We start from the raw sequence: 27,942 nt of genomic DNA, 5'->3' as shown, positions 1-27,942 counted from the left end.
ATTTTCTGCTTTTTATGATTTTCTTATTTTCTGTCTGTATAACATGCTGGTCATCTTTGAATCCACCTCTGCCAGTGTTCATTTTCCCTTCTAATCTGCCCTCGTTCTGAAAATCAGAAGGCCATATTTGTTATAACTGTGTATAAAGTTTAACTATGTAGTCCCCAAGTACAGGTGTGCTGAACCCTTTTAAATGAGGCCTTTTTGCTGTTATTGTTGCTGCTTTGCTTAATTACTGAATCAGCTTTGTTTCTAATCAGCAAATCTGCCAAATAATTGGGACTGAAATAGGTGAGACAATAATTTTTCAAGTGCTACAAGCCAAATCTATTATTTCTGGAAACTTACAGGTAAGAATAATTTATCATAAAGCTTAACTTCTAAAATAGTAAAGCCTGATTATTTATGCCTGAAACCATTAAGTTCTATAAAAGAGAGGTAATATCTCACTCCAACTATTACATGTGAACTCATCAGGATTCAGACTTACCAGTTAGTACTTGTGTGTCTGACTTCCCTACAGGATTTGTCCTAGCACCTCACACATGAGCTTTCATTAACGTGTCTATGTTTAAATCCAGCATCTAACACTCACTGGCTGTGACACTTAGGCAAGTTGCTATTAGCCTCTGAGTTTGTCTATCTGTAAACTAACTGGTTTGGAAGATTACTGTGCACAGACTACAGACTGCTCCTGAAACATGACAGATGTAGAATAACTGGTAACATTATACAATTCATCATACAGTTATCTAAGGGTTAAATCCAGATCTTTGATAGGTTCCTACAGTAGGATGTTTCAAAACTGACAATCAGCATATCAAAACAAACAAAGCAAGAAAAAACCCCACAACTATGTACTACTGTCATAATGATAACCAAAGTCTGTCTAGGACATTGGTTCTCAAACCTGGCTCTCTGGGAATCACCAGGAAAGCTTTTTTAAAATGGCATGTATATTCTTTGAGGGAGAGGAATCTGTAATTTTTCTCCAGGTAATTCTTTTAGAAACTTGGGAATCACTAGTCCAAAAGAAAAGGGAGACAGAGAGCTAGTTTCAAAGAGATGCAGCCTTACCAAATATTAGTTAAGTGCTTAGGCAAACCACAACCTCGCAAAATGACTGCTACTCTAAGACCTTCTGAAAACCCATCTCCTCCAAAGATAGATTTGAAGATCAAATACAGATACGTGAGTTAAGAGTGCTTTGGAAACTTAACACTTTATACAATATGAAGAAATTCTTCACAGCCTTTGCAATATTAAAGACCCAGATCTCCATTCTCAGAAAGAGATAAATTCCACTGATTCAACAAACATTTCATTGAGGGCCTAATATGTTTAGACAACTTTATTTAAGGAAGGATCTCATGCAAAATTAGAGAAAATTTGACGGTTTAATAATTTTAAACTAGTGGTGACTATTTAACATGTAAGAAAAGGAAGGGAGAAATCCAAGAAAGGAGGAATGAGGGAAGGGAAAAGTTCCTTTAAATACCACTTCCCCTGACAGCACTGGCTAACTGATTTCTCTGTGCTGAGGAAAATGTTCTGTATCTTCCCTGTCCAGTATGGTAGCCACTAGCCAACATGTGGGTATCGAGCACTTAAAATTTGGCTCAAGTAAATGCATTTTTAACTTTAATTTATACTCAGTTTAGGGACTTCCCTGGCGGTCCAGTGGTTAAGAATCCGCCTTCCAATGCAGGGGACACGGGTTCAATCCCTGGTCAGGGAACTAAGATCCCACATGCTGCAGGGCAACTAAGCCCACGCACCACAACTAGAGAGCCCGCGTGCCTCAACTACAGAGCCCACGTGCTCTGGAACCCACACACCACAACTACAGAGCCCACACACTCTGGACCCCGTGTACCGCAACTACTGAGCCGGTGCTCTGGAGCCCATGCACCACAACTAGAGAGAAGTCTGCATGCTGCAATGAAAGATCCCGCGTTCTACAACTAAGACCCAACGCAGCCAAAAATAATAAATAAATATTAAAAAAAATAAAAAATAAAAAAATTTAGTTTAACAGCCAAATGTGACTAGTGGTTATAGTACTGAAAAGTGCAACACTAGAACATTTAACCATTTACATCACACTTTTGGGAGATACAGATAAGAAAAGCAGAAGAAATAAGAAAAAAAAAAACTTACTATGATTCCATTTATAAGAAACTTTCTTATACTTAAATTTTTTAAAAAATATTTTTCTATTGGGAAAAGATCTATCCATACAGTGCAAGTGAGGGGTCCAAATCTTTTCTACTTTATCTTCACTGAACTAAAACACAACTGCCATGGGAATTTATTCATCATACAGTTATCTAAGGGTTAAATCCAGATCTTTGATAGGTTCCTACAGTAGGATGTTTCAAAACTGACAATCAGCATATCAAAACAAACAAAGCAAGAAAAAACCCCACAACTATGTACTACTGTCATAATGATAACCAAAGTCTGTCTAGGACATTGGTTCTCAAACCTGGCTCTCTGGGAATCACCAGGAAAGCTTTTTTAAAATGGCATGTATATTCTTTGAGGGAGAGGAATCTGTAATTTTTCTCCAGGTAATTCTTTTAGAAACTTGGGAATCACTAGTCCAAAAGAAAAGGGAGACAGAGAGCTAGTTTCAAAGAGATGCAGCCTTACCAAATATTAGTTAAGTGCTTAGGCAAACCACAACCTCGCAAAATGACTGCTACTCTAAGACCTTCTGAAAACCCATCTCCTCCAAAGATAGATTTGAAGATCAAATACAGATACGTGAGTTAAGAGTGCTTTGGAAACTTAACACTTTATACAATATTAAGAAATTCTTCACAGCCTTTGCAATATTAAAGACCCAGATCTCCATTCTCAGAAAGAGATAAATTCCACTGATTCAACAAACATTTCATTGAGGGCCTAATATGTTTAGACAACTTTATTTAAGGAAGGATCTCATGCAAAATTAGAGAAAATTTGACGGTTTAATAATTTTAAACTAGTGGTGACTATTTAACATGTAAGAAAAGGAAGGGAGAAATCCAAGAAAGGAGGAATGAGGGAAGGGAAAAGTTCCTTTAAATACCACTTCCCCTGACAGCACTGGCTAACTGATTTCTCTGTGCTGAGGAAAATGTTCTGTATCTTCCCTGTCCAGTATGGTAGCCACTAGCCAACATGTGGGTATCGAGCACTTAAAATTTGGCTCAAGTAAATGCATTTTTAACTTTAATTTATACTCAGTTTAGGGACTTCCCTGGCGGTCCAGTGGTTAAGAATCCGCCTTCCAATGCAGGGGACACGGGTTCAATCCCTGGTCAGGGAACTAAGATCCCACATGCTGCAGGGCAACTAAGCCCACGCACCACAACTAGAGAGCCCGCGTGCCTCAACTACAGAGCCCACGTGCTCTGGAACCCACACACCACAACTACAGAGCCCACACACTCTGGACCCCGTGTACCGCAACTACTGAGCCGGTGCTCTGGAGCCCATGCACCACAACTAGAGAGAAGTCTGCATGCTGCAATGAAAGATCCCGCGTTCTACAACTAAGACCCAACGCAGCCAAAAATAATAAATAAATATTAAAAAAAATAAAAAATAAAAAAATTTAGTTTAACAGCCAAATGTGACTAGTGGTTATAGTACTGAAAAGTGCAACACTAGAACATTTAACCATTTACATCACACTTTTGGGAGATACAGATAAGAAAAGCAGAAGAAATAAGAAAAAAAAAAACTTACTATGATTCCATTTATAAGAAACTTTCTTATACTTAAATTTTTTAAAAAATATTTTTCTATTGGGAAAAGATCTAGCCATACAGTGCAAGTGAGGGGTCCAAATCTTTTCTACTTTATCTTCAATGAACTAAAACACAACTGCCATGGGAATTTAAAAAAAAAAACAAAAAACCGAAATAGCAAGAACTTACATAGTATTAAACTGTAGGACATTGGAATTAACATCAACTGGGAGTCAAAATGGTTGTTGCAAGTTCCAACCGTGGCTCTGCCAGTTACAGGTCTTACGATTTTGGACAGGTTACTTAGTTCTTTTGTGTCTTAAATTCCAAATGTGCAAACTGGGGCCGTCTGCCTGTCAAATGTCCTTTAGAGATTCTAGATGACAATATAAGGTACATAAAAGAATTTAAGATTCTTCTGTACTACAATAATTTATAAAGAATAGTTCTATTATTCAACGTGTATTGATTGAGGGTCTGCTATGTAGTAGGGACATAATGATAAACAGTCACAGACATAGTCTGCTTCTCATGGAGCTTGAAGTCAACTCAAGAGTACTCAAATAACCATCTTAACAAACATACTCCCATTAACTGAAATAAGGGCTCGAAGAGAAAAGAGGTTTGTCCTAGACTGGAGGATAAAGGCTTCCTCTCTCAGGAAATAAAGATTGAAGTGAAATATTAAGACTGAAAAGTTATCAGTGCGTTATGGGGGAGAAGGGAGGAAGAATTCATGGATACTATTACATACAAAGGCACTATGGCCAGAAGAAGTACTGTGCCATTAAGAAACTGAAACACTAAAGAAGAGGCAGGCCAGAGCTAGACAATGCAGGGCTAGTTTTAAGCCAAGGAATAACATGATCAATTTTGTTTTAGAAAGATCACTCCAGGCACAATAGTAATAGGAGGGCATAGTGAATAGGGGAAACCATAGAAGGCTACTGGAAAAAGATATGCTGCAGACTGCTCGAGGATGGTAGCAGTGAGGATGAAAATAATACTTAGGAAATAAAGGTGATACAAAGAACTCGGTGATGAACTGGATGTAGAGAGGTGAGAAAAAGTGTCAAGGATGACTCAGTTTTCTCACTTGTGCAATATGATGAATGGTGGTACCATTCACAGAGACACAGGGCACACTGGAAGAGGGCCTGGGTGGTTTTGTTTTCAGAGGTAGAAGAAGAAAAATCATAAGTTTGTGAGTGTGGGGTGTCTTTTAGACAGGAAGCAAAAATGTCCAGCAGGCGCTGGATGCCCAGAACTCACAAAGAGGGTATTAGCAGGAGACAAAATTTGGGGAGCAATTAGCCTACAGGTAATATAGACAGGGGATATACAGAGAGAGAAGACGGCAGAGAAAGAAGGAAAGCCAGAATCAAGCCTAGAGGATGGCCAGTTTAGAGAAGAAGGAAAATGCAGAAGACACTGGGCTGAAAGAGCCAGAGAGAAAGAAGGAAAACTAAAGGAGAGAGTGGTGTTACAGAAGCCAAGGAAGTATCAAGAAGACTTCAAAAGAATATCAAATGCTGCTGGAAGGTTGAATGCTGCTGAGAAAAAACGTTTGCTGGAACTGGTGATAAGGATGGAGAAGGTCACTGGTGACTTTAATAAGAACTATTTAGGTGAGGGGCTTCCCTGGTGGTGCAGTGGTTAAGAATCTGCCTGCCAATGCAGGGAACATGGGTTCAAGCCCTGGTCCAGGAAGATCCCACACGCCATGGAGCAACTAAGCCCCCGAGCCACAACTACTGAGCCCATGTGCCACAACTACTGAGCCTGCATTCTAGAGCCCGTGTCCCGCAACAAGAGAAGCCACCGCGATGAGAAGCCCGCGTACCACAAAGAAGAGTAGCCCCCGCTCTCCGCAACTAGAGAAAGCCTGCACACAGCAATGAAGACTAGTTTTAAGCCAAGGAATAACATGATCAATTTTGTTTTAGAAAGATCACTCCAGGCACAATAGTAATAGGAGGGCATAGTGAATAGGGGAAACCATAGAAGGCTACTGGAAAAAGATATGCTGCAGACTGCTCGAGGATGGTAGCAGTGAGGATGAAAATAATACTTAGGAAATAAAGGTGATACAAAGAACTCGGTGATGAACTGGATGTAGAGAGGTGAGAAAAAGTGTCAAGGATGACTCAGTTTTCTCACTTGTGCAATATGATGAATGGTGGTACCATTCACAGAGACACAGGGCACACTGGAAGAGGGCCTGGGTGGTTTTGTTTTCAGAGGTAGAAGAAGAAAAATCATAAGTTTGTGAGTGTGGGGTGTCTTTTAGACAGGAAGCAAAAATGTCCAGCAGGCGCTGGATGCCCAGAACTCACAAAGAGGGTATTAGCAGGAGACAAAATTTGGGGAGCAATTAGCCTACAGGTAATATAGACAGGGGATATACAGAGAGAGAAGACGGCAGAGAAAGAAGGAAAGCCAGAATCAAGCCTAGAGGATGGCCAGTTTAGAGAAGAAGGAAAATGCAGAAGACACTGGGCTGAAAGAGCCAGAGAGAAAGAAGGAAAACTAAAGGAGAGAGTGGTGTTACAGAAGCCAAGGAAGTATCAAGAAGACTTCAAAAGAATATCAAATGCTGCTGGAAGGTTGAATGCTGCTGAGAAAAAACGTTTGCTGGAACTGGTGATAAGGATGGAGAAGGTCACTGGTGACTTTAATAAGAACTATTTAGGTGAGGGGCTTCCCTGGTGGTGCAGTGGTTAAGAATCTGCCTGCCAATGCAGGGAACATGGGTTCAAGCCCTGGTCCAGGAAGATCCCACACGCCATGGAGCAACTAAGCCCCCGAGCCACAACTACTGAGCCCATGTGCCACAACTACTGAGCCTGCATTCTAGAGCCCGTGTCCCGCAACAAGAGAAGCCACCGCGATGAGAAGCCCGCGTACCACAAAGAAGAGTAGCCCCCGCTCTCCGCAACTAGAGAAAGCCTGCACACAGCAATGAAGACCCAATGCAGCCAAAAATAAATAAATTAAATAAATAAATTTTAAAAAAAAGAACTATTGAGGTGAAACGATGGGGTAAAAGTCATGCTACAGCAGATGATCAGGGTCCTCAAAGGTCCTTTAAGTCTTCCTCCACTGGAGTATAATAAAGCCTGCTCTACCAAGCCACCTACCCACAGAAAAGCTCCAAAGTGACTCGCATGCTAAACTCTGTTAGAAGCTACATCATTGAAGGAACCAATTCATACCAACCCAACAAAGAACCATCCAGAGGTTTCTAGTATTCTTACTCTAGATGAATAGCTAATTTGTCAGTGTACAGGAACAGCATAGTGAAAATTTAAGGCAGAGAAATTTCTGAGCCCAAGGGTAGTATGACTACACCAGCCACAATCAGCTTCTACAGAGACAAGATTCCACTAAGCTATGCTTGCCTTTCAGACTTCCCCCTTCTTCTAATCAGAAATCCCCAAGTCCTCCATGGGCTCCAATTTTTTCATAATAGCTTTAAGAAAGTACTACTACAGGTTCTAGTGCAAAATGGAAGAATCATAAATCCAATGGCAGATGATAAATTTCATATTTAATGGGAAACCATTGATATATTTTTAACTTCAGTATTTAAGTAGTTTTCCTCGTCCACTCCTCAGTCTCTCACTTTGTGGAGTCAACCACTAGGTTCCCCACCCCTTTATACTCTATTTGAAAAACTACCAGTTCTCATGGTTTTACCTGAAATTTGCAGCATAAAAGCACATTTTTATACTACAAATTCAAACCCATTTTCTTAGGTTCTATTACTTCACAAACCAGTAGCTGCAATTTTATAAGTGTTTGCCCCATTGTAGAAGTGATTTGTAGAAATGAAACCCAACTCTTGAGTCCACCTCCAAAACTTGCTCTTCCCAGTCTCCCACCTCTTCATAAATATCGACTCCATTCTCAACAGGGGAAAACCCCCCACCCAAACAGTCACCAAATCCCAACAATTCCACCTTTTAAACATATCCAGCATCTAAACACCTGTCATTGTACCAAACACTATCACCTTCATAAAAGTCATCATCATCTTAACTAAAACACTGCAACAGGCTTCTAACTTGTTTCCCAGCTTCCACTCTTACCCCCTTACAGGATACTCTCCACACAGCATGAGAGTGATGTTTTAAAAATGTAAGTCAGGTCATGTCAAGTCTGTGCTCAAAGCTCTCCATGACTCCCTACCTCACTCAGGGTAAAACCCCAAGTCTTCGTCACAATCTACCAAGTTCTACACTGTTTGTTTTTCACTATTGCTCTAACCTCCTCGCCTATGACTCTCCTGCTAGTCGCTCCAGTCTTGCTGGCCCTCTTGTTTCTCAGTCATGCCAAGCATACCCCAGGCACACTGCCATCTCAAGATCTTGGTGTTTGCAGTACTCTGCCTAGTGTTCTTCCCCTCAGGTGTTTTCACGGACTGATCTTTCACTCCTGTCTAGTGTCTGCTCATATACCAGAGGGGGCTTCTGTAACTGCCTCAGAATAACACCACCCCAGCTATCAGCATCTATCCACCTTTCGGTTTCTTCACAGCAGTTACATTTGACCTATCTGTTTACTCTCTCCTACTGCTAGAATGAAAGCTCCACAATCCTGCTGTGCTCACTGCTGTAACCCCAGCACTCAGAACAGGGCTATTATTGATGCTCAATCAAGATTTGTTGAGTAACTAAATTCATATTCATTTCACTTCAGCATGGAGCCAATTTGACTAGTGCTACAGACTTTACAAACACGTATGAAACATGTAATTAAAAATTAGTGAAGGGCTTCCCTGGTGGCACAGTGGTTAAGAATCCGCCTGCCAACGCAGGAGACACGGGTTCGAGCCCTGGGCTGGGAGGATCCCACATGCCGCGGAGCAACTAAGCCCGTGCGCCACAACTACCGAGCCTGCACTCTAGAGGCCACGAGCCACAACTACTGAGCCCGCGTGCCACAACTATGTACCTAGAGCCCGTGCTCTGCAACAAGAGAAGCCACTGCTATGAGAAGCCCGCACACCCCAACAAAGAGTAGCCCCCACTCAGCGCAACTAGAGAAAGCCTGTGTGCAGCAACCAAGACCCAATGCAGCCAAAAATAAAAATAAATAAATTTATAAAAATTAGTGAAAACAAACACACTAAATACATAAGAACCTAGAAACGCTCTTTTGGTCCTTCAAATTCTGGTCTAACAAGATTGGGAATGTGACTATGAACCCAAACACACATAGAGAAGGCACTGATTACGACAACAGTGTACTGATTTTTTGCCAGAATTTAAATCCCCGAATTTATCTTTCCTCCTCCCCAGGCAGTCAGTTGGTATATACTTGGAGAATGTGTACAGTCTTACAGGTAAACCAGACTTCAGCTCTGGTGGCATGGGTTTAGAGGGTGGGGCCCCTGGCAAAATTGTGAAACAGTGCAAGTTTGTGCCCTGCACAAATATTTCTGATCAAGGTCCCACCTTTACTCATTCCTGGACCTACTCTATTCCTTATCCCCAGGGATGTGACCCATTCTGGTTCCCCCAGGGAGACCTTCAAAGACTCAAGCTCTGTACTGACATGATTAGTAGTGTGTGGAATTTCTTGTCCAAGACTTAGCACAGCCCATTTAGAGCAGCAGCTACACTTGTTTAGTGTTTTAAAGTCCCTGTCAAGTGGGAGGAACTGCCCACCCTGATACATTCGATAAATGAATCTTTATTAATTACCTATTCTCTGTCTGGAGATGAATGAGACACCAGCTCAGATCCTAGTGAAAGAGACAGTCATATTAGTCAGTAATTACATTATCACAAGAATTCCTCCTCTTTTCTCTCAGTTATGTAACAATTCTACTCTCAGGAGGTCAAGATAGAAGAGTGATGTTGGCAACCCCCAACATGTCCCTCTCAACATCCCTGCCATCTCAGAGCAGGTCCAGGGGATAGGGAGAAAGAAGAAATAACAAGAAAGAGGAGCTACTATGTCCTGGCATAAGAAAAACCTGGGTGTGAACGCCAGCTGTACCACTTTCTGTGAGAGGGGCATTAAGCAATATCTTCACTTTTTAGGACTCCATTTTATCATGAGTAAAATGTGTATAAGACTTATTTCTTAGGAATTAAATGAAAAAACCAACAAGTTCAGTGAAACATAAAACACTTGATATAGCTGTTCCCTTGACCTTTCCCTTTTTATTAATGAGAGAGGCTAAAATAGAGAGGCCACATACAAAGATTTGACATACCACCAGAAAAAGGCTCCAAGCCTTGGCCTACGGACAACTCTGCAATGGTAACGCAATCTTTTCAAACTACTTTAAAACTGCTTCAAATCCAGTAGAAGCTATTATGGATTCTCCACCACACACTTTTCTACATTTGATAATCATGCTTTCCATCATACATGTTGAAGTTGTCTATCAAATACTTATTTGTTTACCCCCCACTTTTTACTTTCTTCTTGTAGGGGCAGGAATCACTACTTCGGTTTTATTCTTTGAAATACTTAAAAAAAAATCAATTACTGGCATATCTCTGAAGACTTTGTGCCTTCTTTAAAACACTTTTCTCTCAGCTTCCCTGACACTGCTCTCCTGGCTGTTTCTCACCAGCCTAACAGCTCCTTCTTAATTTCCTTTGCTAGTGTTGCCACAATCTCTAGTAGACCTTTAGACATTCCCCAGGCCCAATCCCAGACCCTATTTCTGTTCTCTTATCTACCCACTCTCCCCAAGTAATTTCATGCTCGACTTTAGATGATAAATACATAAATATATATACATGTACATATGTATGTAAATATATATGTATATACACATACACACATATATTTCATATACATATGAAATATATTCTGCCCCTTCTCCCTCAAAATGACTCTTGGACTAAGATATCTTGCAGGCTACTCAAAAGCATTCTATTCTTTCTTTCCTCCCCGATCTATATTCCTTCTCCAGCCTTTCCCATCTTAGGCAAAGTACCAACCACCTATTCAGCTGCTCAAGTCCAAAAGCTGGGAATCAGCTTCTCGTTCACTCCCACATCTAATCCACCTACTTCGCACTTATTCTGCCCCCAATTCTTATTATCTGTAAGGAGACCACAGTAAAAGCTGCTTCCATTCTCATCCTTCTCCATCCAGCAATCAAAAGGTGTCAAAACAAAACAGATCATGTTGCTACCTCACACAAAACTCAGTAACGTCGCACTACCTTTATAATAAAATCTTATACTGGCCTCCTCATAGTTCTTTGGACATACCACTCTCTCACCTCACTATCTTCACAGATTTTGTTCCTTTGGCCTGGAATATTGTTCTGCCCTATCATCAACTTAGCCTTCAGGTTTCAGCTTCAGTGTCATACTTTGTATACCCATCACACAGATGACTGTTTAAAAATGGATAAGTTTATGCTGTATTTTCTTGCTTTTGCACCTTTAAAATAATAAGGTGCTTTCATTTTGCACTCTAAGTTAAGAGTTGTTTATTACTTTATCTGGTAATACCTAATTACAGTTAAAAAAAAAAAAAAGGCCTCCCCAACCCCAATTAAAATTAGGTCCTATTATATCCTTACCAGCATTCTAACACGTCTCTTTCATAGCACTGGAAAAAAAAAAAGTTTGTAACTAGGTTATATGTGCAACCATTTGGTTAATGTATGCCTAGAGTATGACAGAGTCAGTATCTGTTTTGCTAATCACGGCATCATCCCGCAGTGCCACAGCCAGGTGGCCCACACCTAAGAAACTCTTCTCCCCAGTAAATATTTGATAAATGGAGAACTCATGAGTCCCGGCCCTAGAATGGCTGCATAATATAGCAATACGCACCATGGTTATTTAACTATTCCCCTTCAGTTGGATTTCTAGGCAAAATACTTTAAAAAGTCACAATGCTGGGCAAAGAAAGGAATTCACGTAGAAGACACTATAGTCCTTTCCCCCAACAAGTTTCTGGAGTGCTTTTCTTTTACTTCTTTTGTTCTTCCACAGTTCCTAGCACAAAGTTAAATCCATGGTAGATATTTAAGCATTCAGTGACCCAAGCAGACTACATGACAGTCAATCAAGAGCTAAGATTAAATGTTACAGAATTCTAAGTATTATGATTTCACCTAGAGCTACAAGCATTATAAAAGGTTTTAAGGAGTAAGAGTCAATCTAAAAAGGGAAGAACAACTTTTGGGAATCTAGCCAACCTATACTATCAGCCCTCCCCTGCCCTCCTTCAACAGTGGTTTATCTATAGCCAGATTTGTACTCCTTAACATGACACATCTCTTTAATCCATTCACTCAATTCTAAACAAAATTATCTTCAAGAGGAGGTTCTATGCTTATTTAACCTAATAAAACCTTTTTCGCTGCCCATAAAGGGCCCGAATGGTAAAAGGTAAAAAACTACAAAGAACTCATTCCACTACAGGCTGCACAAATGAAATTCTGAACATAACATTTTAGATACTACATTCACTGAAAAATGCAGAAATTAGGAGAATCTAAAACTGAAGTCCTAAAGTTTAACGATGTATTTTCTTAAGGGCCAATATAAGACTGAAATAGTAACTATACTAGGCATTATTTTGCAGGCACTGAATGTGGGCTTTTGCATACATTTTTTTCCCCTAATCTTCAAAATAACTCTGAAAGGTGAGGAAGCTGAGGCTGAGAAGCTAGGTGACTTCTTCAACTACTATACATCTAAACAATACAGGTGTTCTTTTTTATATACTGTGAACTGACCAAAAACACCAAACAAAAACCTGAAAATCTGGAGAACTGGAAGGGCTTTGTTATTGAGAGAATTTAGTTTAAAATAACAAAAACTTTCCTAGGAAGCATACAAGATCAAGGAATATAATATCCTTCAATAAAAAAAGCTTTTAAGACTTATGGGTAAATACAGACTGTTTTACTAACTAAACTACAGGGCTTTGGTGAAATAAATCTGAAAATATCTATATAATATTTCCAATAATAAAAATGCTCCAAAAGGGAAATTACCAGCTATATAATCTGCTTTATGAGAATTTTGAGTTTTGAAAGGAAAATATAAGAGATTTGAAAGAAACTACAGGAATATGAATAAAATAAGTGTTTTAAAAATCGGTTTTCTTCTTATATGACAAAATACCATAACAGAATAAAAGGAGTAGTATTACCCAAAGCTAAATGATGTCAGGCTTTTAAACAATCAATAAGCTGTAAGGGTTGGGACCTCGGCAATTATTTCAATGAATTTATGAATGTTACATTTTCAAACACTGGGACAAGTACAATCTTGTATGAAATGACTGTATGAAGTCAAATAATCATATCCAAAAGAAATTACATACTTTCTGTATTTAAACTTTCCGACACTTTGATCGTGTCAACCTATATGGTGCTCACTCTTTGCATTCACAAAATTCCATCAATGTAGTCATTATACACTTGTAAAGGCAGACTTGAAGTAATCCCAAATCATAAAAAATTATTAATCAAATCTCAAAAGCATCAATGTCATCTCAAAAGAACGATTTTGTACCCTGAAAAAATAAAAGTTGTATGCGGCCATAAAAGACAGAATTACAGAAATCAATAGAGTTTATAGGGATGGTTTCTGTTCACCAAGTATAACTACTTTACACAAGACCCCAGAAGGTCTTTCTGGACATCCTCCACAGAAAAAACAATTCTATTTCTCTCTCCCTCTCTCTTAGACTCCGCCCCCTGCCTTTTTGATGTAACCCTCTTCCAAAAGGTTTACATTATAAAAGTGGATTTATGCCATTATCAGGAAAAGCTTGTCCCAAGACTTAAGATTTCTGTATCTTTGCACATTCAAGACTGCAGGAATTGAGCTTTAATAATTCATACACCACAAACACACCCTGCTAAGATTTTCCCTTCAAATACTAATGTTCCCACTCTTGGGACCCCTAACGGGTGTACATAAGCCACACAACCCAACCTTTAAAAAAGACACGGATGGGAGGTGCTCTCCACTCCCTCCTGAGAAACGTCCTCACCACCTAAACCTCCTGCACATTCCCTTCTCGGGGCCTAAAAGTACAACTGTCATTCAGAGGGATGGTAATTGTTAAGCGTGGGTGAGGAAAAAAAAAAGCATACACAAGATATATAACTGGATGGGGAAGATTGTTAAATGCAGCCTCTCCGGTATCACGTAACTAGCCTAACCCCCTGCCAACTTTTAAGAGATTAAGTTACATTCCTCTGCAATTCCACCCTTGACAGCTGAATCCAGAGATGCCAGCGAGTCGTGCACGTCCATTCACGCCGCCTCAGCAGACGAGAGCCGGCAGCTACATCCCGCGGTCAGCGCGGATCAGCGGCTGGGGAGGAGGGGGGGCTGGAGAGAGGGCTGCAGAGAGAGCCGGGAGAGCTCACCTTTTCTAGCTCATCGTGGAGCTCCGCCAGGCTGGGCCGGAGGAGCTTCTCGCCCAGCTGCGCTGCCGTGTGCCGGTAGTGGTCGATCCTGGGCACGGCGTCCATAGTGTTGTGGCCGAAGGTGCGCAGGTAGTAGGTGTTGGTGTGGGTGTCATAGTAGTAGTGTTGGTGGTGCCCACTGCCGCCGCCGCCGCCCGAGTGCAGGCTGCTCCCCTCGCTCAGCACTGTGTCCCCGCCGTTTTGGAAGTTCACGTTGGGCCCGTCGCCTCCGATCCCCGCTGCATCCGACATGCTCTCGTCTGCCGACGAAGAGGCAGCCGGGTCTACGAAGTTCACGCGGAAGCGGCCCTTGGCTTCCTCGCTGCCCTTGGCTAGCCCGCTTTCCCCGCTGGCTTTCCCGTCCGCGGTGGTCTCCTTGGCCCCCGCCCCAGCGTTAGCCGCCGCCGCCCGCCCGGCATTCTCGGAAACCAGATCCACCTGGAAGCGGCTCTGGCTCGGGGTGGGCCCCAGGGGTCTGCCCAGCCCGTCACCGGCCGCCGCGGCGCCCTCCCCGCGGACCCCGCCGCCGCCCCGGCTCGCAGTCGCAGCATCCTCCGGCACCAAGGGCACGGCCGTGCCGGGTAGGTCCATCCCGGCGGCGGCCAGCGCGGCAGCTGGAGGCGTCTCCCCGACCCCCGCCAGCCTCGCGGCGCCGGAGGAGGGCGCCGTGGGCCCCGGCTCCATCGCCGCCCGACGATCGGCGGACCCGGAGAGCCTGGCGGACCTGGCGGGCTGCACGCCCTCCGCCACCCCGGCCGGCGGTGGTTGCAGCCGCAACGCCAGGTGAGAGAATCGCTCTCCAAGCCGCGCACGCGCCGCCGCTAACCCAGGCCGGCACGAACGCCTCCGGCAGTCGAGTCTGCGCGCGAGTGTGGCAGACGCGGGGCGGGCCCCGCTGTTTAAAGCCTCGGCGGGGCCGCGGCGTTGGTGGCTCCCGCTGCAGCACGCGGGAGGCGGGGCCCACGACTCCTCCGCCCCTCAGCCCGCCCACCCGCGGACCCGCCGTGGCGCGCGGCGGAGGCTCCCTCGGCTCCCGGCCAGTCCCGGCTCCTGCGCTACCCGACTCAGGGATCGCGTCCGGCCCGTCCACGCCGGGCCTCGGGCAGCATGAGCAGCGCGATCCGGGAGCGACCAAGCGCCGCCTCGCCGCTGTAGCCGGGAAGATCTCTGTGCCGCTACCTCCTCTTCCGTCGCCCTCCTCCCACCCCTCCACCTCCTTCCCCCGCCCCGCTCTGCGGCGAAGAGGAGCGGGGCCCCCGGCCTCCTCCCTCTCTCCCCGCCCCTGGGGCAGCGCGTCAGTGGGCCGACGGCGCAGGCCACGGCAGACCAAGCTGCGGACGGTGCCCGGCCCGCCCGGCCAGAGAAGGGGCGCGCGGGCCCTGCCTCGGCTCACGCCGATTGCTGATGCTCCGGCGGCGGCTCCGGAGGCAGTCGCCCGCTCGCTTTTTTTTCTTTTTTCTTTTTTTTTTTTTAAGTTCTAAGCTCTCAATACGGGGCCGAGCTGGCGAGATCTCGCGAGATGCTGCCAGGGTTACCGGGCCGCTTCCCCTGCGGCACGTGGTACCCGAGGCGATGCAGGAGCGGCGGGCGGCCCTGAGCCGCTGTGGGTGATGCCTGGGGCTTTCCCGTCCGGGCCGCAGGTGCTTCCGGAGTTGCGGGCAAGGTGCGCCCCCCGGGGAGGCGTGCCCTCCGGCGAGGCCTGTTCTGAGCGCCGGCCCGCCGCGACTCCCCTCACTCACTCCAGGCCTGAGCCTAGAGGGAGGCAGGATTTCCTCTGTGCTGCTTTTGAGGCGTTTACCTGCCTGGCAGCGTTAGATTTGCGTAACCAGATACTAATTCCAGTCGTGATGCATTGGGTGTGTCCACATTTCCTGACACCTTCATTTTAAAAGCTGTGATGTTTGAAGGTATGAAGGGAGCCTAGTTGTGATACCGTATTGTTTCAAGACGATTTTTAACTGGAGGCATTTCCAAAAAGCATAGAAATGAATACACTGAGAGCAATAACTAACCGTGGAGCACTAACCGGGAAGTTTCGACGTGGCTTAAGTTGTGACGAATTCCGCTATTTCAAGTAAAACAGAAAGGTACTTCTCCTGTACAGGCCTATTTTCTCTTCTGTAAGAAATAGGGGAATATAATTACTTTGCAACTTTCTTAGCGGTAGAATCCATTCTTAACCTAAACTCTACCCACAGCCCTACATAAACAGATAACCATGAATGGCTTCTTCCATCACTTGTCTTTTAGTTTTATATTGATGTTTACGTAATTTTAAATTTTATTTATGGGGATAAACACTTTGCTGAATCCTGGAAGCATGATCAAAGAGAGGCAGAGTTGGCGGAACTGTTTGGAAATACCGTCAAGAAAGCTGCAACCAGGCAATTTTCAAAAAATTGTCCTATCCGTGATTTTATTTGACATTGACAACTTTTCATCTCAGTTTATTATCTCTGTTGTAAAGATGGAGAGAGGAAGGAACCGCTCTTGGATCATGGAGCCACAGTTTTTACAGTCCCTCATGAGCTGTAGTCATATTAGCAGAAAACTAGAAGAAGCCAGAACAATCAGGTGGTCCTTTAGGCAGTACAGTTTCTACTACAAGATTGCTGCCTTAGTAGCTGATGCGTGTGGTACCTTTTAGCTCCAGAGCTAATTTGGTGGCTGTGGGTATTCAACATTAATTGATCTAAACAAATAGTAAGCACCTACTATGAGGTGCTCTGTGTTATGGGGATATAGCAATGAGCAAAACAGACAATCCCTTCTCTCGTGGAGCCCATAGTCTAGCGAGAGATGCAATAAACAAGATAAATAGGTAAAATACGTAGCATGCTAGTAGTGAGTGCTAAGGAAAGGGGAATGGGGTATGTGTGTAAGATGGAGGTGGTAAAATTTTTCATAGGATGGCCCCAGTGAGAAGGTGACATTTAAGTGTGGAAATGAGTGATGCAAATACTTGGGAAAAGAGTTTTCCAAGCAGAAGAAAAGCAAAGGCCTGAAGGTGAAAGCATGCCGGAAATGTTGATGGAATTGCATGTAGGCCATTGTGGCTGAAGCTGCTTAAGGGATGGGGAGAATCAAAGGTCAGAGAGTTTAGGGGTTGGGGACATGACAGTCCAGAATGTATAGCACCTCTTTGGCTTTTACTCTGAGTGGGATGGTATGTTAGCTTGGGCTGCCTTCTCACTGTGTCCTCACATGGTAGAAAGAGAACTGTGATGTCTCTTCTTCTATAGGGCACCATTTCTGTCTGATCAGGGCTCCACCCTTATGACTTTATTTAACATTAATCACCTCATTAAAGGCAATATCTTCAATACTCACATGGGTTAGCACTTCAACATAAGGATTTTGGGGAGACACAGTACAGTCCCTAGCAATGGCAAGTTATTGGAGGGTCTGAGTAGAGGAATGACATTATTTGATGATATATAAAGGATCAGTCTAGCTGCCTTGTTGTAAATACATAAGTGGGTAAGCAGTGGTGACAAAGAAAAAAGCAAGGGGATGTGTTAAGGGGTATTGCTGCAATCCGGGAAGTGAAGGTGTGGCTTTGACCACTGTGTGTAGCAGTGGAAATGGGAGGAAAGTGGTCAAGCTCTGGAGTGGAGGCAATAGAATTTGCTGATGGATGTGGAGTATTGAAGAGAATCCAAGAGTTTTGGCCTGAGCAACTGGAAGAATGGTATTGCTGTTTTCTGAGATGGAGAAGATGGTGAATGGAGCAGGCTTGGGTTGGAGGAATATCATGAGCTCAAACGGATATGTCTGTTGGAGGAAACAAAGAAATGTATAGTAATAACAAATAGTAGTCACTCATAAACGTGTGATGGCAAACCGAGAAGTTCTGGGACAGAGAGGAATATGGTACAATGAGAATGCAAAAGAGAGGGACCAAACTTAGGAAGGAAGTGACTTTTCAGTGAGGTCTGAAGGATGACTAGGGTTAAACTATAACTTTCATAGGGGTTTGAGAAAAGGGAAATACGGCGAGCAAAAGGCCTCTTGGAATGAACTTGGCCAGTTTGGTTAAAGAACAGGGATTAAGGGACAGGAATAATAAAAGATGAGCCTATTCTAAAAACCCTATAAAATGGGTTTCCAGGAAGATTTGGGGTGGGGAGCACAAATGATCAGATTTACATTTACTAAAAGTCTCTAGTTATTATATTGCGGGCAGAAGATTGGAGAAGAGCAAGAATAAGTATGGAAAGACGGGATACAATTTCAGTAATCTAGGCATGAGATGATAGTAATAATAGTAGCTAACATTTATAGGGAATTTATGTCCTGTATACTGTGCTAAACTCTATGTTCATAGTCTTATTTAATTCTTACAGCAACACTATGAAGAACATCATAGTATTATTCCTATTTTTACAGATGAAAAGCTTGGTTAAGGAAAAGAGTTTAAGAAACTTGTCTGAGGTCACTCAGCCAAAACCAAGATTTAAATCCAGGGAGATTTCTCAACTAATCAAGCTATAGGAGTTTGGATTATGGGGGATGCAGGGAAATGAGGAAGGGGAAGAATTTGAGCGATATGGTACTTAAGACGTAAGTCAGAGGACTTGGAAACGGATTGAAGGAATGAGGGAAAATGAAGGATAACTTGAGTTTTCAAACGTGTTCACCTGGAGTTAGATGGCAGTGACATTAGTGAGGAAGAACATTCTAAAGCTAGGTTTGAAGATGAATATGAGAAATCTGGTCTGGGGTATTTTGGGCTTTGAGACATCAAAGTGGAAAATTAAGAAAGCATTTGGCTACATGGGTCTTGTGCTCAAAAAAGAAGTTTGTATGAGAATTCAAATGTGAGGGTTTTCTGCAAATAGATGATAGTAACTGACACCATGGGCATGAATACGGTCACTCAGTAAGATGGAATAGAGCAACACTGCAATAGAATGTTGGAAGTATCCTGTATCAGTGTGGCCCAATAAAATAGCCATGAGCCACTTGTGGTTTTTGAGCCCTTGAAATGCCTAGGGCAATTGAACTGAATTTTTAAATTCTATTAACTTAAGTTTATTAAACAGCCCCATGGGCTAGTGGCTTCCATATAAAACAGCATAGGTATAGAGTTCAAAAGAAGGCCTAGGGCCCAGACTTGTGTGATTCCAACATTTGATGACTAGATTAAAGGAGAAGTGGCCTGAGATATGAGAAGAAAAACAGATGAAGGCATTTGCAAAGTAGGATCAGCTGTTTTAAATTGGGCCAAGAGGTGGAAAAAGATGAGAGGTGAATATATATTGAATTTAGTAACATATATTAGCCAACATAATGAGAGGGTAATGAGAGAGGGAGCAAGGGCTCCAGGAGATAGAATCAAAGTGTGCCTGTGAAACTTGTAGAAACACTGTCAGAAGTCTCGTGTAGTTCACTGCTAGCAAACATTTATCAGATTTACCGGTTGTCAATTTAGAGACTAACTGAGGAGAACAGACTTGTTGTAAGGGCCATGATGCAGGAGTAACCCAGGCATTTTGCTCATCTTCCCCTTTTGCCAGGAGGTTGGTCTGGCCATGTTTGTACCAATGTCCTTACTATGTATTGAATGTACTCAGAATTTTAGGACTAGAAGGGACTTAGGATGTTGTTCCAAGCTTCTCATTTCACAAATGCTAAAATGTCCTAAAAGGGGATAAAAATTATGTTAGACCTGCAACTCTTCACATCTTGCACCATTAGAGCATGTGAGGTACAAAACCTTGTGGAGCTTTAAAGTCACAGTTTTTATTTATCTTTTTTTTACACTGAGTTTTAGTTAGACATGCTTGCTGTGCTCACATTCTACCTGGTTATGGTTTCCCATTTTTGCTAGCTAGCAGTCAGCATACAGGTTAGGTCAATGGTATTTCCCTTGAGAAATAAAGTGATTATCATGGAAAAAAAAGTTACCCTAGAGAAGCTTGTATATGCTGTAAATGTTACAATTTTGTTTTCCTATCTAAGACTGATCATATTCTTCTTAAATTAAAAATATAAAGATTTTAAAGTCAGTCATAGAATTAAACATTAATCAAAATCTGACATGCTTTTTATCTAAATAACATTTAAATTAGTATTTGTACATTATGTCTTTCAGAAGACATAGCCCAAGATTTTACTGAATTGAAATCTTTTATGTTTTGTTTATCCAAGCAGTAAATTCATGACAAATGCCTTTAAAGTAAACACAATCTCTCTTCTCCTACCTACACATGTGTTTGTCATAAAGCTAATCAAGGAAATCACTAAAATTTTGTATTGGAAAAGTTATTTGTGTCTGCACTGATTTACTTCTAATTCTGCAGGCTGTGAACATTCACAGTAAAGTTCAAAATTGTTATCAAATATTAATATGTCAAATAAATACTTTTACAAAATAGCTAAGTGATTACAATCATGGTCTCCATAGCCAAACTACCTGGATTTGAATCTCAGCTTCACTAGGTACTTGTCATGTGAGGCGGGCTAATGTGACCTCTGTGCCTCAGTTTCCCCATCTGTAAAATAGGGATAATGATGGTAGCTAACTCATAGAGTTATGAGGATTACGTTAATTACTATCTGTAAGATGCTTAGGACAGTGCCTGATACATGGTAAGCCCTAATATATATAAACATTAAATAATTATTTGAAGCATTTAATGTTTTATTGAAACTTTTAAAAAATGGCTCTAAGGCTAAACTTTTAAATTGTATCTTTTGGGGGGAGTGTGTCCTGTTTAGTTTTAAATTTTGCTTTTCATTTTGATTTTGAGAAGCTTTTAAATGATTTTTGAGTAGCATGTAAGCTGTCTTTTTCTGTTACAGATTTGGGGTTTTTTAAGCAGTGGTTAGTATCATTATTTTGCTGCCACTTTATTTTTTTTAATCTTTTTTAAAACTATTTATTTATTTGGTTGCATGGGGTCTTAGTCGCAGCAGGTGGACTCCTTAGTTGTGGCTCACAGGCTCCTCAGTTGCAGCATGTGGGCTCCTTAGTTGCAGCACATGGGCTCCTTAGTTGCACTGCCACTTAATTTGGAAGATAGAACAGCAGCCCAGACTGAGGATTTCTTTTTTATTCACCTTAAATCCATTTTTTCCTCCTACTGTGCCCTTTAAAACTAATGGTTTGTTACTAAAACCATTATGCACTAAATGTATGTTACAAACTAAAGTATGCTATAGGAATGTTTTGTCTGTATTTCACTATACTTTCCCAAAAATAAAGATTAAAAATACACACACCAACACTTTAACAAAACACACAGGCCTTAAGAATTAAATTGCACACTCTTTATGGAGTCAAATATTGTAATGTACCCCATAACTAAATTACATACCTTCATTTTCTTCACTTTTTTTTTTTTTTTGTCTTTTTGGCCACACCATGCAGCTTGTGGGATCTTAGTTCCCTGACCAGGGATTGACCCCACGCCCTTGGCAGTGAAAGCACAGAGTCCTAACCACTGGACCACCAGGGAATTCCCTACATTTTCTTCACTCAATGAAAAATCTCTAACTTTTTATCCTCTATTATATTCCTTAATGATTACTCCAGTTTTTCGCTTTCAAAAAGCCACAAGTATAATTGAGATATGTTTTTGTAATTGTCTAAGATTCCTGAAATTCAAAGTCATAAATATGGAAGGGATCTTAAAGGATTATATAGTAAACCCCTATATTGAGGAATAGAGTACTTGTTCTGCCTTTGACATTTAAAAAAACAAACTTTTTTTTCCTTTAGTAACACATACTCATGGTTACAAGTCCTTACAGCCATAGTATTAGACGTGTAATAAATGCTCAAATACTTATTTAAGAACAGTATATTCTTCCTAATGGCTAAACTAAATTATTCTTCTAACAATTCAGATTTTTTGCTTCATTTCCCATTCTTCAGAGGTTATGGAAACCCATAAAATGTAAGGGTATTTTTGGTTTTATTTTCTGAATGATTTCCTCTTGCACGTCATTATAGAGCCCAATTTCTAGGTACGTAATTATTTTTACTACTTTTCTCTGGGATCTTTCCAAGTAATTTAATCTTCCTTATATGTGGGCCAAAACTATTAAATTCAATATTCCACTTAAAAAAACAACCGGGACTTCCCTGGTGGTCCAGTGAGTAAGAGTCCGTGCTTCCAACGCAGGGGGCCTGGGTTCCATCCTCTGTTGGGGAGCTAGATCCCACATGCATGCCGCAACTAAGAGTTCACATGCCACAACTATGAAGTCTGCATGCTGTAACTAAGAAGTCCACCTGCTGCAAATAAAAGATCCTGCATGCCGCGACTAAAAGATCCCGCATGCCTCAACTAAAACATGTCACAAGGAAAATCCCGCATGCCGCAGCTGAGACCCAGCGCAGCCAAAATTAAAAAAATAAAACAAAACAGAAAAAACAACAGATGATTATAAAGTTGAGGACAGACTTTTACAGTTCAAGTAATTATTTTTTCTTGAAACTGGGCTACCACGTCTGACTTCGAAGATGGCCCTGAGTAACAACTCTTCTGATAAGTCAAAAAATGTTTTTTGTTTTTTAAGAGTTTTGAACTGAAAGTCCACCACTATTTCAACTAATTTCTAAAGACATAAAGTTCCAGAATATAAATTTTAAAATCCACATTTATGAGGTCAATTAATTAGATTTTTATAATATTTTTCTAATTATAAAGGTAACACATGTTTAATAAAGAATTCATAGGAAAAATCAAAGGGAAATAGTACTTAAAATGTCATCACCCTAAAATAGCATTTACCTTTTGCTTTTTGATATTACAAAAAGATTTATTATATATTTTGTTTTGTAATTTTTAAAACTTACCAGTAACATGAACATCTTTCTGTATATATAATTATCTTGCAAACGCATGATTCCTAATGTCTTCATAATATTGCATTATTTGGATTTTCCATAATTTACTGAATCTATCACCTATTTTTTAATGTTTAGTTTATTTCCTTCCTTTATAAATATAACAAGCAATGTTGCATTGAATGTCTTTGTGCATATAAATTTTTTTATAATTGATTATTTCCTAAGGCTAAGTTCCTAGAAGTGAAATTTCAGGGTATGTGTATTTTTAAAACTTTTGGCATACATTGCAAAATTGATTTTCATTAAGGTTATATCGGTTTATTCTTCTATTAGCTTTGTATTTGAGTGCCTGTCTCCCACCATCCTTGGAAATTCTGAGAAAGATCCTTCTTAATCTTTGTCAGTCTCATTAGCAAGGTTTAATTTTCAGATCATCAGTTGCTAGTGAGGGTGAAATTTTAAAAGTTTATTCATCATTTACATATCATTATTTCTGAATTGCCTGTTGATATCTATAATAGACATATTCTGTATCCTAGAAGTCTGGCTTCCATTCTGCCTTGTTTTAGTAATAGCGTACAAATGTTTTTTTGGTGGGGTGTGGGTATGGCCTCTCTGTGCAGTTTTGGAAGGACAGAACATTGGAGGACTTTGACTGCCCCAGCCTAACTGTGGACACATGACCAAATGTGCCAGTCTGGTTCTCCTAAGAGTTTTGAATTTTGCAGGGTGTGGTCCAAAGTTAGAAAGTCCAGTTGCTGGGTCTGTTAGCTGCTCGTACTTCACTGCCTCCCTAACTAGAGAACTGCCTTGCCTATGTGCAGCCGAAGGGTGGAGTGGAAAAAGGAACGAAACAAAGACCTTTGCATCTCCTTGGGACTACTCTGACGAGCGCCCTGTGGGGTTGGCTAAGGCTTCAGCTGCATCCGCAGCATTAGTTGGCTTCTCCCTATGCCCAGTCTCGCCTCCTCATTTCCTTACAGGAGTATCTTCAGAAAGCAGTCACCAGCAAAACTTCATCTTCCACCTCAAACTGTTTCCATGGAACTGTCCTTTTATTTCAGTGATAGCACTCAGAAAAGGCTGTATAGTAGTCCCTCTGGAACTACTTCTCTTGTCCTTTTTGCAGCCAGTTCTCTCTGCTTTTAGCTTTCCTATATTTTCCCAGTAATTCTCTCTTAAGTTAACCAGAGTTGGTTCCCATCGCTTGCAAACAAGAATCAGTATTAATGCAATGTCCCTTGCCATTTTTCCAATGTCTTTTACTTACAAGTTTTAGGAGTTTTTAGGCATCACAGACATAAACCTTAAACTAAATTGGTTCTCTTCAGTTTATCAGTTGCATTGTAGTTTTGTTCATCCTAGTGTTGACATGCAGTTATTTTTAAAACGGATTGCGATCAAGTATCTCAGTCTTTTCCTCTGTGATTTTTTTTTTTTTTTTTTGCGGTACGCGGGCCTCTCACGCCCAGGTACAGCGGCCATGGCTCACGGGCCCAGCCGCTCCGCGGCATGTGGGATCTTCCCAGACCGGGGCACGAACCCGTGACCCCTGCATCAGCAGGCGGACTCTCAACCACTGCGCCACCAGGGAAGCCCCTCCTCTGTGATTTTTACGTAACTTTTATATAATGCTTAGAGAGAACCTTGCCATTGTAAGACCATGTGCATAAAATTAGTATGTATATATGTTTCAGTTTAAGGTTTTATGTTTAATCTCCTAATTCTTATAACATTTGCTTTTGCTTTGGTATAAGGCAATGATTTAATAATTTTCTTCAAATAATTTGAGTATTTTGGCTGTTATATTAAAGTCTACTTTAACAGTATCCTCAAATTTCAGTGCAGAAATAAGATAAACATTTATCTTTTACTCAGACAATAGTGCAGAAATGTGTCTCAAGCTGGCCAGGTAGCTCTGCCATTCTCATCAGGAGCTCTCATCTCTGGGTCAGAAGCATTTGCTTCCTATCTTGCTTTTTTCTAGTCAGTGGGAAGGGGGAACTAGAGAGTAGGAAACAAGCAACTTCCTTAACAACACACACGTGCGTACACACACACACACACACACACACACACACACACACACAGACATACTAACACACACACATACTTGCATTCTTGCATCTTACTGGCCAAAATTTAGGCACTTGGCTATGCATAGCAGGTTAGGAAATGTCATCTTTTACTGGGCAGTCATGTGGCCAGCCAAAACCCATGGAATTGGAATTCCTTTTGATGATGAGTCCTGCCAGTGGGTAGAAATCTGCATTTTGAAGGGTTATAAAACATCCTATTAAAATGGCAATTATATTGAACATGGAACTGAAAATATACCTAGTGAAAATTATATTAAATATTAAGTGAAAATTATACATAGCTAACATTTTGTGGGGGCTTCCCCATAGAAAATGGTGTGTGTGTGCGTGTGCGTGTGTTTGTGTGTACCATAGTAATTCAAAGCTTCTCTTCCTCTTCCTTCACCATCACCACCAATATGTATTTGGATGTGGAGCTTAAGTTGAGAAGAGATTTTCTTTTAATTAGATGATTTTAAGCCCCTTGACATACCTCACGTACTTCTTTTGTTCAGCTCTCAGATTCCTTTTTTGCAGGGTGGGTAAATATGAGCAATGATGATAGGAAGAATACATTAGTATGATTATTTAAGAGGATTTGCAATTTATGTAGTAAATTCATCAAGAAATACTATATTCTTGAAAAGGAATGGCCTATATCTGATTTAGGAAGAACTATTAAAGATCTAATAATGAAGAATAATCTGAAGTTCTATCTTCTCATCTATTCTAAATATACTCAGTAATGGGACTGATTTTTATTGTGACGGTTTGGGCACAGTTTTATATTCTGTTTCTCTGTACTTTATTTTCGGGTTATAAATGCCCAAACCTTAGAATTCATCCTGCAATCCCAAAAGTTGACTCCTTGGAAACTAACATAAAATATTCTTTGGTATCATAGACAGAATATTGGTTTTGTGTAAACTATGGTTTTGATGCAGAATGGTATTAGGTGCTTTGTTTTATTTTTATAGTTTTTATCATGATATATAACATAGATACAGGGAAGTGTTTAAACATATATGTACATTTTGATGAAAATTACAAAGCAAATATCTGTATAAATCACGATTTGGTCACCAAACATAACATTGCCAGGTCTCCAGAAGCCCCCAAGTGTGCCTTTTCCACCTTACAGCCCTTTTGTCCCACTCCCAGATAGTTTGTGAAAGTCATTTCCTTGGTTTTCCTATCTGTATATACACCCCTAGACATAATATAAATGGATTCATACTGCATGTTTCTTTTGTGTCTTGCTTCTTTTCAGCATATGTTTGTACAGTTGATCCACACTGATGTGTCGTAGTGCATTTATTTTCACAACATTATAGCTTTGCCTTGTATGGCTGTATCACAATTTATGTAGCCATTCTACTGTTAATGAATATTTTGGTGGTTTCCATGTTAGCTTTTGTTTTTGCTATTGGGAACATTTTTGTCGTGAACATTTTAGTACATGTGATGGTGAATATATGTGTGTTTCTGTATGGTCTATATTTAGGAGGATATTGCTGGTTTGTAGGGTATGTTCTTCACCTTCTATAGATGGTGACAAACCATCTATAAAAGGTGACAAACCATAGATGGCAAACTTTTCAAGTGGTTGTACCAAGAATGGTATTATTTTTAAGATTCTTTACCATATCTTCAAATATTTGCTAAAAGTTTCTTGAGAGAGGAAAACAAACTGATTATACTATGGTATTGTATTTTATTATAAAATAAATATTGTTTTTATTTTTAAATTTTATTTTATAGAAACAACAGTACATTTTATTCACCACACATTTTCATCTCTTTTGCCTATCTGCTAAGAAAGATGGATGATTGTAGAATGAACAAACAATAAGCACCCAGAAGGAAATAATAATTAAAATAATCAGGAAAGCGATATTATGTTAAAGCTATTTTGGATGATGTTCTTTTTTTAAATTAATTTTTATTGGAGTATAGTTGCTTTACAATGTTATGTTAGTTTCTATAAAATAAATTTTAAAACACCATCTAGAAAGGATGGAAACCCATTCTTTCCCAATCATGATTTTAAAAGGTATCTCAATATGGATGATATATATTAATATATATTATATAAAATATTTATTATATTATAAATTATCCAGTATTAATATATAAAATATAGTATATAATTTATCAATGATATATTCATATAATATAATCATATAATAATATAATGTATAAATATATATCAAATATACTATGTAATACAGCATAAATATATAATATAGATAAATATATATGGTAAAATAAAGTTTTAAATCAAACAAAAGTCATAAGATGCAAAGTAAAGTCTCTACTAATTCCTCTCCCTAAAGTTCTGCCTTAACCGACTGCCTAATTAACAGTTTCTTTTGTATGTTTCCTGGAAAAATGTTTATATATATTTCTCCATGTACATAAACAGATAAGAATATATTTGGTATTATTACTGAGTCCAAGCTCGCTCTGCTCGCTGCACAACAGGCCAAAAAATCGGGAGATGAGGTGTTGAGGCAAGGAATACGACTTTATTTGGAAAGCCGGGAGTCCGAGAAGATGGCAGATTAATGTCCTAGAGTACCATCTTATTGCGGTCTCGATGCTAGTTTTATTTTTATAGAACAGAGAGGGGGAGGAGGTGTGAAAGTAAAGTAAAAAGGCCATAAGTCTTACAAAACATCTGCTGGTTTGGCCAGCCTCAGGTAGGGGATGTGTTAATTTCTTCTTTCTTGCAGCCATTCACAGGTGGGCAGGGTCAGAATGTTTCCCTGTGAGCTCAGCAAAGGTACTTGTAGTTTAACATTTAGGCAGAGAGGCAGGGTTCCCCCAGGGAGGCCACTATGTATGCCAATAACTATAGACAACATACAAAAAGCAACTGAGAGCAGAGGTTAAAGTAAAAGAAAC

The 27,942-nt window shown here is 40.7% G+C and overlaps 1 protein-coding gene across 2 annotated transcripts in view; it reads right to left on the bottom strand.

Moving 5' to 3' along the window:
• The window catches only part of SLC12A2 (solute carrier family 12 member 2), a 130,242-nt gene extending 115,221 nt beyond the window's left edge, over nt 1-15,021 (bottom strand). For both annotated transcript variants that reach the window (XM_007102507.4, XM_028493197.1), the window contains exon 1: nt 14,116-15,021. In XM_007102507.4, coding sequence (XP_007102569.2) covers nt 14,116-14,838 — 723 coding nt within the window. In that variant the 5' untranslated portion in view covers nt 14,839-15,021. The remainder of the gene's footprint in view (nt 1-14,115) is intronic.
• Between the last annotated feature and the right edge of the window lie 12,921 nt (nt 15,022-27,942).

Source organism: Physeter macrocephalus, chromosome 8 (genome assembly GCF_002837175.3).
Source record: "Physeter macrocephalus isolate SW-GA chromosome 8, ASM283717v5, whole genome shotgun sequence".
Lineage (NCBI taxonomy): Eukaryota > Metazoa > Chordata > Mammalia > Artiodactyla > Physeteridae > Physeter > Physeter macrocephalus.
The sequence above is the reverse complement of the archived record's forward strand: the minus strand, read 5'-3'. Positions and strand labels throughout refer to the sequence as shown.